Source organism: Calonectris borealis, chromosome 3, assembly GCF_964195595.1.
Source record: "Calonectris borealis chromosome 3, bCalBor7.hap1.2, whole genome shotgun sequence".
Taxonomy (NCBI): Eukaryota; Metazoa; Chordata; class Aves; order Procellariiformes; family Procellariidae; genus Calonectris; species Calonectris borealis.
Window position 1 is genome coordinate 68,576,233 of NC_134314.1, and position 12,077 is coordinate 68,588,309.

A 12,077-nucleotide genomic window follows, 5' to 3' on the forward strand; every position below is an offset into this window, starting at 1 on the left:
AAGGAGGTTGTGCTGCCCACCCTCTGCATCATCCCTGCTCCCAGCTGTTCCTTTTTCCCTTGGGCCAGCGCTCATGTTTGGTTTTGCAGTAGTGGCTGATTTTCAGTGGAATCAGTTCCCTGATCCAGCTGACCACATGGTTGCACCTTTGCTGGAGCAAAGGAGGTGCAACAACAACCTGTCAGGGGTAGAGAGGAGGGCAGCCCTACCCCTACCACCTGCAGGGTGGCCTTATGTCAGAATAAAATCATCATCAAACCATGGCTTGAGAGCCTTGCCCGCAGCTGTTGGGGAGGAGGTGCTTCGCTCCGCAGTGAAGAAGGCCTGAACACAAAAGTGCTGCGTACTGAAGGGGGTGAGGGAAAACCAACGTTTTTTTTTTCCTTGGACACTGGTGCAACAGAAGGTGAAGTGCCAGCTAGCTCAAGAGGCTGAAGTCTTCTGCAGTTCTGCATTTGGTTTGAATATGATCCAAAGTGGTAGCAACCAAAAATTCATGTATTCAGACAGCAGCGCGGTGTCATGCAAAGTGAGCTGGGAGCCTGCGGTCGTACCAAACTGTCTGATGTCATGAAAACCTGCCAACCTAGGACGTATGTAGCCCCCTCGGTCTGAATATCAAGAGACAAGGGGAGGACTAAAAGCCATGAAAAATACTCGTCCTTCCACAGCTGGCTGAAGCTAACGCTGGCAAAATTGCACGGCCCTTGTCCCTACTATATCTGTTTTTATGGAGAAACAAGTTGCTTCAGTGCATGGGGGTTCCTGCCTAGGTTACTTTACAAGCACTCAGAGCACTTTTCTAAACTGTATTTTTTGTTTTAATTTACAAATTAGTTAAAGATGAAAAGAACTATACAAGAACTAAATGATATTAGATTGAAAAAAAAAATGGAAAGAATGAGGGAAAAGATGAGAGAATGAGACTAAACCATTTAAGGCTGAAGAAAAAGAGCAGCAGGTTGCTAAATATACTAAGTAGATAAATAAACCAACGTGTAATGTTTCGGACTTCAAAGACACTTAAATGTAGATTTGTCATTTTTATCCTATCACTTCACAGATGACAAGTGATGTTTGTAAAACTCCTCTATCCATTTGGCCGGTAGCTTTTTCATCCAAGCCTTTCAGCTTTTTATTGTTGTGAACTGAGCTAAAACTATTTTTCTTTTGATGTTAATTAAAATTCCTCTCCTGCATGTGGGAACAAGGCTGCTTTGGGGAGGTATTAAAGTTCTTGCTCAGAGTTTGTGTTTGTAACCTAAGCATGAATGAACTAAATCTACCCTCCTTCTCCTTTCCTCAGGCTCTTTGGCAAGTAAAATTCGTCGCAGGGATACTCTTGCTATCAAACTTGGCAACAGACCATCTAAGAAAGAATTAGAAGACAAAAACATCTTGCAGCGTACATCTGAAGAGGAGAGGCAGGAAATCAGACATCAGATTGGAACGAAGCTAGTGAGGTATCAGTGGCAGGGTAAATGTGGTTTCACTGGGTGGAGTGGAGGAAGAGAACCAAGAACACTGGGTTGACGTTTTAAATGCAGCCTAATGTGTGGTGCAGGATCTTTGTGGTACAACTGCCTGGAAAACAGGATTTTTATTTCTCAAAAAACTTTAAAATGTCAATAATGCATTTTTGTTCTGCAAGAAACAAATCTGAGAGCTTCTGGGTTTTGGGTTGTTTGGACTTTTTTTAAAAAGAGGAAGAGAATAAGAGTGACTCCAGAATTATCAGTGCCATGGTTCAAGCTTTTTCTCACATTGGTGAGCAGGGACGTGCACTTGTGTATTCCCGTCTCGGACAGAGTAGTAGTTCCTGACACACACAACATGCCTGTGCATGTTCTTCCCTCCTCGCCCTCCCCCTTCTCCTGCTCTCCTTCATTATTCATGTGCTGGTTCCAGCAGGAGGGAAGCCGACTTCGTAGGTCAGTGTTTAGTGTTTTACTGTGCTCACCTCTGAGGCAGGTCTTTCTCATGCTGTTTAACTGCTATGGGATGTACGTTACTTTCTATTCCTGGACTTGAGAATATTGCATAAAAAAGACTTATTTTCACCTGCATTTTTACAAGCTTTTTAAAAAAAATCCTCATAAGTGTTAATTTTGGCTTTCATGATCTCTGAGAATAGACTACCGCATGTCTGGATTTTCCCAGACCTGTCCTTGTTTCTCCTGTGCTCAGAAATGTTGTCCAGGCAGATTTGGAGGACGTCCTGTGTTTGTTGGAGATTTCCAGATACGGGGTAGCCCAGCCGGTACTGCCCCAGTACAGAGCACGGCAGTCCTGCGTCACCACTTGGAAGATGAGCTGAGTTGCCCTGTGAATCGGGTGGCTGGCTAAGTCATTTATTTCATCCCTTAACGTAAGAGCGTTACATCTATTGTGTAGAGCCCAAGGGTCATTTTTCTTCTGCTAATAAAGCGGCGTGGTTGTTATCACCGCTTTCCTGGCCGAATCCCAGCTCCGGTGATCACATCCCGCTTGTTGGTGCTCCCTCGGGGGCTTGAACTGCAGAAGCCGCTCCGGTCCCTGTCCTGAGCCCCTTGCACAGGGACATTGCTGGTTCCGCTGGGAAGCTGCCAGGCTCCCCGTGCAGCTCTGCTTTGGTGGCAGGAGACAACGTCCGTGCCTGTCAGGGCTGTGCTCATGCCTGAAATCACAACCAAGTTTGACGCCAGTTCCTTAAAAATTCCTGGCGTGGCGGTCAGCACCCGGCAGCATCGAGGGCTGATGGGAAACCTGTTCCCATAGTTTGGTCAGGGTCGGGTCGGGTCCCAGCCTGGGACTTCCTACAGCAGGGGCTGGTCACTTGGGGTAAACCTGCCGGTCCTTCCCACCAAATCTCAAAGTCCAAGCGTGGTTTGAATGAGATGGGTTTCGTGAGGCCGAAGATAATCTGTAGCGAACTGTGTGAGGTTTGCTGGACAGAGGGGCATCTATCTTTAACACGTCTGCAAAATTAATTTTACTGCTGAAATTTTTCTTGCTCCTTTTCTCTTTTCTGAAGTGAACAAGTGAACCTGTTTAGTAAGCATAGAGACAATATCAACCATGTTCTCCACTATACAAACCAGAAAATTAATATCTCAGGGTTTTTTTTTAATGGCAGTTGTTATGTATAGGTAACTAAATAAAATTAACTTTCATTTAAAACTCCCAATTGTACTGTATGTACAGTACAGTGAGGAATCAGTGAGGAATGCACAGCTTATGTTGTGTTTTTTTTAAAAAAATAATTAATAGGGTTTGCATTAAAAATATCTGAGAATAGTCTTATGATTGCACAACTTACCAAGGTTATGGTGCTTGGGGACAAAAAAGGTTTGTGAACTCTTTCATAAAATTCCCCCTGTAAATGAGGGATTTAAATTTGCTGGTACAATTTCTGTAATACTATGCAAATATCAGTTATTTATGTGTTCGAGTGGCAATAGTACATCTTTTAAAACAACTGGCCAGTCGGTACTGTGGTTACATGCACAGTTATTATAACTGTGTCTGGAAATTACCTGTGTTGTTGAATACCTCTGCTGGCAAAGAATAGCGTGGCCATATGAGAAACACCTTTTAAGCTATATTATAAATCATAATGTGTTATTTGGATCTGGTTTTAAATCAGTCACTCACTTTGTTCTCACAGGAGACTTAGCCAGAGGCCTACAACTGAAGAGCTAGAGCAAAGAAATATCCTAAAGCGTAAGTATTTTATTCAGGTTTCAGCTAGCATTTACTTAGAAAGTGAGTATATGTTGGATTCATATGGAAGCCTATCATTGTTGCTCTAGTGTTAGAGCCATAACTGGAGAGAAATTGTGTTCTAGAAAATAACGTGTCAACGCTAGATCTATATACTAACCTGTAATGGTAGCTGTGAAAATTGCATATATTCAAGATGCTGAATTTTGCTTGTCTCAATCCCACTTCTTGAAGCTGGTCCCAAAGACCAGGAATGACTTAGATACCCCTTAGCAGTAGTTCTAGGCTGGTTAAACTTTGGCCTAATTTTTATGAGGAGGAGGAAGAGGGAATATCAGTAGGAGGCAGAGGTTGGAAGATAGAGTAGAAAGAGGAAAGGTGAAGCGTTCAGGGGAAAGTGAATAGGTATATGCCAACTACTTCAGCATACTGGCCTTCATATCTTCTGTACTGAGACTTGCATGAGACATTCTCAATGAATATCTTCCCATTGATTAAATCCTTCTTCAGTATCCCTCTTGAAAAATTTAAGTCTATAATTCAAATAGTCAGAGGCAGAGGAATGAAGTACATTGGATGTTTATCCTCTATACCTATTCTCCCATTTACTTATGTTGGTTTTGTTCTTAGGCTGGCAAACACTTCAGAACAGGCATTTTTTGTCTTCCTGTATCAATCTTTCCATAATATGGATGTTACCTAAACAGATACTCTAATAGTTGTCATGCCCAGCTCCTCTAGCCCTGTGTTCATTCTGCAAGGCTAGCTAGTACTTGATGCTTAAGTAGAAGAAATAAATGAAGAAAATGCACGTGGAAGCATTTTACACATAGCAACAAATCCAAAACCTCCTCTATTCTTAAGGTATAAGCACTTTCCACACTTGATATAACTGAAAGAGCAGGTATAATGCCGTTATTTCCAACAATCGTTCAGAAAAGTTGGAGTTCATCTGTGCAACCCTGGTGCACAGCATGCTGATGGAAGAAGAGAAAATGGGCTGTTTACCCAACAGAGTCTATGGACTGATCACTGTCACCTGCTTAGGCCAGCAAATCAAGGACACGTAGCAATTATTGGCTTTCAGGCAACCATCCATGCTAATGAAATCCTACTGCTGTTGTCTAAGCTCTCAAAAGCCAAGAAGTGCCATGTCTTATGGAAGAGGGAAGCTAGAGTTCATGCATTATGGTGCACAGGAGAGGGTTCAAGGGACTCCTGTCCAATACGTAATGTGAACAGACTTTTAAGGCTATAATTTCTGAACCTATAGATTGCATAGATAAATAAAGATAAAATTTGAACTATGAATGTTTTTTTATATGACGAACCGCTCATGCTGGACTATATGAGAAAGGTAATTCCCAAACATCTTTGGTGGGCCAGGATACGGCCACTGAGCTGGGAGCACCAGCTGGGCTTCCTTACTGCCCTCTCTGCCTGGCTAATCTCTAGATAACTAATCTAGCAACAAGCCTGCGATGTATTTAATATCCCTTTTGCCACTGTTTATTCCGTTCACTGATTTTGCAGTAAGTAGCTCAAGACTGGAAAGCAGTTAATAGATTTCTTCTCCTGTTTCCGCTTGTGTACTTTAAGCTTTTGGCAGCGTCCCAGGCTCTGCACTCAATACCTCCAGCCGTCCTCCCCTGCTGCTGCTGGGGGGCTGTCTTAAAGAAGCAAGGGAGAGCAAGAAATGAAGGCTGGGAAGCAGCATTATAAATCACAAAAAAATCGCAGAGTCATTGACGAGCACGTGGAGAATCCAAAACTGCTTTTTGCTCATTACCGAGATATAAAATATTTCGAGTTGACAGTGAGCTGTAAAAAGCAAAGCGAACCAAAGCAAGCTGGGGTGGTGGTGACAGTCTGACTCAGAGCCTCTTCAGGGTGCAAGTTCTCTCTCAGCTCTAAGGCAGTCGTATTATTTATCAAAATTATTACGTTCCCTTCCTGTGGATCATTTGAAAATGTTTACATCTCTGAAACGCCTTTGTTGTTGTAGGCAGCTTTTGTGAATAAGTCGGGATTTCTTTCATAAAGCTTCCTTCCTCCTATTTTTAAGCAGTGGATGCGGAGAAGAGCTACATTATTGCGTGTATGTAACTGCAGCTAAGGGAAAGTATTGTTTTGAGTGGTATTTATCAGACTTTGAGGTTATATTAAGTGGTAAAGGTCTAAATGTTTATTTCAGGATTAAGTTCAGCCCAAATCTTTTAAGAGGTTCAGAAAAAGTCCGTATTTTTTCTTTTTTTATATTTCCAGTTAGTGAGGAAATCTGTCTTGCAAGAAGTTTTGTTTTGATAATATTTCCAGATAAACCAGTTATTGAAAATCCTGTGACCAAGTACGATCACAAGACATTGCGGGCGGATTTCTATAAAAATAATTTGGATAAAAGTATCCAGACTTCTGAGTCTTCCCACACTAAAACAAAGTTACGATAACTCAAGAGTCCACATGAAGGAAGAGATAAAGCCTTGTGTTTTTAATAAAGACAGGTTTCTTGTGTGCTGGCTTTGAGCCAGTAGTATTTATAGTATTGCATTATGGCAAAGAAACTTTTTATTCTTCCAGGAATTTCGGATTAAGAAAACTCTATTTTTTCCTGTATTTGTAAGGGGCAGTGAACTTCTTGTACTGTGCACCTGCATGCCTGCCAGTACTGGCTTTGTGGAAAACAGGGTTTAGCTCTTGGTGCTAGGTAAGGAATATTAATGGTTATCTTTGCTTGTAAAACCAGAAAGAGAAACCGCTTTGTGTGTTCCAGAGCACTGCAAGAGGCAAGCGCTTTATTTGTCTTTTCTTTCTCTTTCCCTAGCAAGCCCACAGAGAAGTCTAAACATAGCTAATCCCATAGGGACACAATGGAAAGTTCGGTTTTACGCTCCGGGAGTACTTTCTGGTCAAGAACGGGGCAGTCCTCAGGCAGAACAATTTCTCTTTTCTGTTTTCCCCTTCTGCTACAAAACAAATGTCCCACGGAACAGAAGGTGACCAGATTTAATCCGGCAAAAGTTGCAGGAGCAATAATGTATAGATGCCAGGGAAGCTGCTTGTTCCGCTTTGACTGGTGTTTTTTTTAACTCAAAGGCCACGATAAGTGATGTTAAACAAAATTGTTTCAATTAGGAGTCAAATCCCAGTTCGACCTCCTAGGAGCTGCAGGCAGGGAAGGAGGGAAGCCATAGTTTTGCTGGCATCTAACTGCAAGCAAAGGGCGCTCGCTGGGCTGGTCCTTTGCCAGTACGGCAGCAGCGGGACATCTGAGGAGGGGACTTGCAGCTGGGAGCACTGTGTTTATATTTTCTTTCTCCACATCACTCAGATTAGATCTGCTTTTAAGGTGGAAAGGAGTCAGAATTGTATTCCTATGCATTAATGTGTTCCTTTGGGCAAGCAAACCTGCAACCAAAACATGGCCCTCCGGCTGGAATTTTCCACAACACCTGAAGGAAGCAGGAGCACCAGACCCATTATTTTTAGCACCACACAGCTTCTTAACTCACTACGGCAACTTTCAAAACTTCTATCTTAGGAGACCAAAAATACGCTGTAGGTGTTACTGTTGGTAGGGATTTGTATGAGGGCAGTGTTTCTGTCGCACTGGGCTTAAAGCAACGCTCTGCCCAGCAGGCTGGAGATGGCAAATAGGTGCTTTAGGTACGAGTCAGTGCCATAGACGGCGGCCCATTTGCCAAACAGTGGATTCAATATATTAGCAGCAGCCACCAGATTTCAGTCCCTTTCCTTTAGCTCGTGAGTTTTATTCCTGGAAGTAAAACCACTTGAACATGTAAACCACGTCCTGCCCCCTGACCTCTCCTGCAGAAGACTGTCTGTTCCCCACCTGCTTTGCCCAGGAGTGAAGGAAGCTCCTGGTGCCTCCTGTTAGAGCTGTCCTCTGAAAGGTGGGCTTCCAGCCCTCCTCACCAGCCTCCTCCAGGACCTACCTGGACCCTCTGCCCAGCAGCTAAGGTGACGGCCTTGCTCATCTGCCGTTTCTAGGTGGTATCCCGTGTCCAGCCATCCCTTCGTGCAGTCATCTGCACTCTGTGTCTGCAGACCACAGGGAAGTAGCTTCATAGCTTGGGATAGGCAGCTAACCTTCAACCTTCCTAAATGTCCAGATCAACTTTTTTGAGTTATTTTATCCTCCCCCAAAATATAGAAAAGCAGTATTTCAGGTGGCTGTGCTGTTGGTAGTTGTTTCTTAAGGTATGCATTAAGCAGTGTGAGCCCCTGTTTCTTACATCAAGCGCCTTATTGCTGCTTCTTAGGAGGCACGGTGGTTTAGATAGCAAAGAAATGTCAAGATATGAATAATGCAGAATGTATTCTACAAACTAAATTAAGGAAGAGGCAGTACGATGACGTGTATATCCAGCTGTGTTTTTTTCTGCTGTGTCTGCTACTGGGGAATTTCTGAGGTAGGACTTAAGCGACTCAGTTTGTGAAGGGACAAAATTTTTTATGTCAAATGATTCCCAGGTGAATGGAACCCCAAATTAATAGTTTGTGTTTAATTACCTCAGTTGATATGTCTGTTGATTGCAAAGACAGTATGTTTAAACAAAAGCCTACAGATGATTTACCTAAAACAGCTAGAGAGCTTTTGATTTTGTTAGGTGAAGGTATTATAAAAAGAGTTCTCATTTGAAGTCGTAAGTCCTTAAATACACCCAACTTGTTTATTGATAGATATATTAATAAAAATGTTGAAAATGTAGATCAATCTTTAACTCTCCGTTCTTCAGTTTTAGTCAGTTTACAGCTCCTCTATGGAAACAGGCCATCCATTTCTTCACCATTTAAGAGAAAACTATTAATAAACCATAAATTACATTCACATTTCAGTATCTCAGTAAAATCACCATCATGACTAGATCCAACCTAATCCTGGCAGCAAGCCTGTGCGATTGCATCTTGCCGATGGAAGCCTGGGGTTGGTGTTGGGCTCTTCTCACAGAGCAGGTCTTGGGCTGGCGTTGCCTTTTTCCTACTGTAACTTTCTTCTTTCTGTTTTTTATCATTTCTTCCTCTTCCCCTTTCCCTTGTATTCTTCTTACGTGGGAGCCTTTGAGTCAGCAAAGGAAATCTGCAAGTACCTGTCGTAGCGTTGTCTCCAGTGTATCAGTCATGATACAGAAGGTCTTCTGCGGCCAGGTTGCCTATACTAACACAGCAGGCTGGCCGCAGCAGACTGGGCAAATCGGACTATACCAGGATTTAAAACTGCCTTTTCATCTATATAGGTTGGCTGCATCCACAATAGACAAATTAATTCCTTTAAATTCATAGTTAGCCTTGAACTCCAACGTGGAGTCCCTAACCACCAACTATGAATAAAACAGGATCAGAATTTTATGGATATCTCTAGGTGGGATATTTCAGCCACAACAAAGTTAACTTTGCATATAACCATCAGAGGTGGACTGAAAGGGCAAATAATCTTCTTCAAAATGTACGTCAATTAAAAAAACCACTGAGTCCATATGAACGTGCCTTTGTAAGCGCGCTTTTCACTGTCGCTCAAGAAATCAAGTTTGGTTAGCACAGAAATTTGTTAAAAGCACATTTCAGTATCATGCCCAAATACATTCAAAAAATGCACATCATTTTCTGCCGTACTCGTTCATTTGGTCTAGCTAGTGGCCCTTAACCAAAAGGGCTTGAGTGCTGAATCATATGCCCGCATTATAAAATCAGAAAAAAAAAATTAAAGTAACAAAGCCAATTTGCAGTAACAAATGACAGTGAAACGAATTGTCATTGATTCATTGCGTCCTGTAGCCGTAAAGGACATCGGCTGATTCAGATACTCAGAGCAAACTTTTTTCTTGACCCTTATGAATAATTAGACTCTACTCTAAAGTCAATAGGTGGGATGTTGGAAGCAAAAGCCACAGTGATTTTAATGTTAGGATAAGTAATTGAAACATTAGGCAGCTTTTCCAGGGTACTTCTTGTTTGCTGTTACACAGAAAGGAAATGACAGGCACCTCCTCTTTGCTCTGATCCTGACCCACAGTGGTGACTTGAGATGTCTACAGAATCAGGGGAAATGAGGATAGGGAAAAGAAATGAGAGCACAAAAAATCCAAAAAGCGGACCACACGTGCAGGATCACCCAGAAATATGAGGAAACATGAGCCAGGACTTGAAGTCCTGAAGCTTTCAACCAAGAGAAATACAGTATGTGCAGTTATAATACTTAAATATTCACTCCTTTTTATCTCTTCTGAAAACAGAGAAGAATGAAGAAGAGGAACAGGAAGCCAAAAGAGAAATAAAACGTAGACTCAGTAGAAAGGTGATGATGTGTTTTTTGTATTGTGTATTTGTGTACATAGGATTATTTTTTATAAGATTCTAAAAACGTCCAACCATCATGTCCCCAGATTAGAAATCCGTTTAAAAAGCAGTACAAGCCCAGTCCATCCTGGGGGAACCTCCATCCTGTCCAGTTTCGCATACCTGGAAAAGCATACGGAGTCTGGCCGTGCTTAATATTTGTCCCTGTAAGCAGGGGAGAGAAATGACACGTGTTTCCTCTGTGAGCATGACCACTGCTGTCACGTGTGGTCGAGGGCAGCCACACCTGTAGATCCACTCTTCCCTGGAGCAGCGGAGAGGGCAGCAAAGCAGGGTGGGCCCTAAGAAATCCCTTCACTGTTCTTCTAACCATGTCAGTGGCCTTGGCTGCTGCAGGTGGGATTGCGCTCATTGTCCCTGGAAATAAAGCAGCCGTGGATCTGCTGCTCTGACTTTGGGAGCTCGTTCTGGGAGAGGATGGGGGTAGTTTTCATATGTATCCCTAATCTGCCCTTCTCTGCAAAAATACAGGTTCCTTAATATGATCATCCTTAGTTAATTAAAGTGAATTGTTTGAGGTGCCTGAAACAATTTGGCATGATAATGACCCCCAGATGTTTTTTTAGTTAGGCAGGCACCTCCAAATCCTGCTTATTTTCAGTATTACAGTTGAACACAGCAGACTGCGTAATCATTATGCAAGTGGACCTACCGCCCAGTGGGGTAAATGGTGTGACAGTTGCAAAGTCACAATTAATATTCCAGGGATAACTGTCATGATTCTCTGTGACCTGCCCGACAAAGACTATTTTTATAATTGAAGAAATTAGGTTGTGCTGCTTCCCCATTCCCGTGCAGCACTCCCAGGATGGTGCCTTTTTTTAGACACCTGAAAGTGACCCTATTTAGAAATACCATTAAAGTTCTCTTGAGATTACATCATACCCTCGGCTTTTATTTTATTTTATTTCATCTTATTAAACCTACTATTTTCTGCCTCCCGCTTACAGCTCAGCCTGAGGCCTACAGTGGCTGAACTTCAAGCAAGAAGAATCCTTCGATTTAATGAGTACGTGGAGGTCACGGATTCTCCGGATTACGACCGTCGTGCCGACAAGCCTTGGGCCAGGTTAACTCCCGCAGACAAGGCAAGGAACAAATGTAGATTATAAGAAAACGCTTGCATCTGTCACTTTTGGGAGGCTTTCCTCTGGTTTACATTCTCTTGACTCCGGCATCACGAATGACATCTGCTGGAGGCAGCGAGATTGTCATGGTACTGCTGCGCATCTACTGCTTGCAGCTAAGAAAACCCACTCAGGTGCCTATTAAGAGCATATTTGCTACCTCCATTACGGCAGTTCAGGCCAGAATTTCTTGCATTTTTAAAGCCTTGCTAAGCCAGGCACACACTGTTAGCAAAGATAGCCACGACCCGTGGAATTCAGGCAAGGTTTCTGCAGGCAGAAGCTTGCGTCACTGCCACGGAGAGTTACTTTTGCAACTCATTCAAGTGAAAAAAGGTAGAAGCTGCTCCATCCTCCTAAGGGTTCTTGGCCACAGCTGTCAGTGCAGGAGCTGGCCGAATGCATGCCGCGTGCCTTCTTGGGAAGTTTGCCCCCAACATGCTGCAGTTAATAGTTCCTCCGTCTAACTACAACGGATGAGACAAATGATTCTGTGATTCTCTTTTAAAAAACAGATCAGTCAAAGATTACCTTAAAATACTCTTCCATTTCCCTCCTATACCACTTCATACAAGGAGAGCAGTAGGATTTATGTATCGAAAAGCGCTGGCCCTTTTAGCACTGGGTCTAAACCAACTTTTATGGAAATCCTATGAGATGTGCTTGGTGTGAAAAGTGATATGTGCAAGAACCCACTGTCTTTTAACTAAGGACTGTGAAGCACTGATTTCATTTCAGCTTGTATTTTAGTATTAATGCCAGCTTATCTGTCAATCAAAGGAGCATCTCATATCAAGTCAAGGTGGAGACATTAAAAATGTTCCCAGAAGTGTTTGTAGATGTTGGTTCTGGGAGGTGCTGAGCACTCTCTAG

General features: G+C 42.8%; 1 protein-coding gene across 3 annotated transcripts in view; it reads left to right on the top strand.

Moving 5' to 3' along the window:
* Nucleotides 1-12,077, top strand: part of PHACTR2 (phosphatase and actin regulator 2) — a 144,972-nt gene that overhangs the window by 124,601 nt on the left and 8,294 nt on the right. For all 3 annotated transcript variants that reach the window (XM_075146022.1, XM_075146023.1, XM_075146021.1), the window contains 4 exons: nt 1,307-1,463; nt 3,647-3,702; nt 9,954-10,015; nt 11,028-11,165. In XM_075146022.1, coding sequence (XP_075002123.1) covers nt 1,307-1,463; nt 3,647-3,702; nt 9,954-10,015; nt 11,028-11,165 — 413 coding nt within the window. The remainder of the gene's footprint in view (nt 1-1,306; nt 1,464-3,646; nt 3,703-9,953; nt 10,016-11,027; nt 11,166-12,077) is intronic.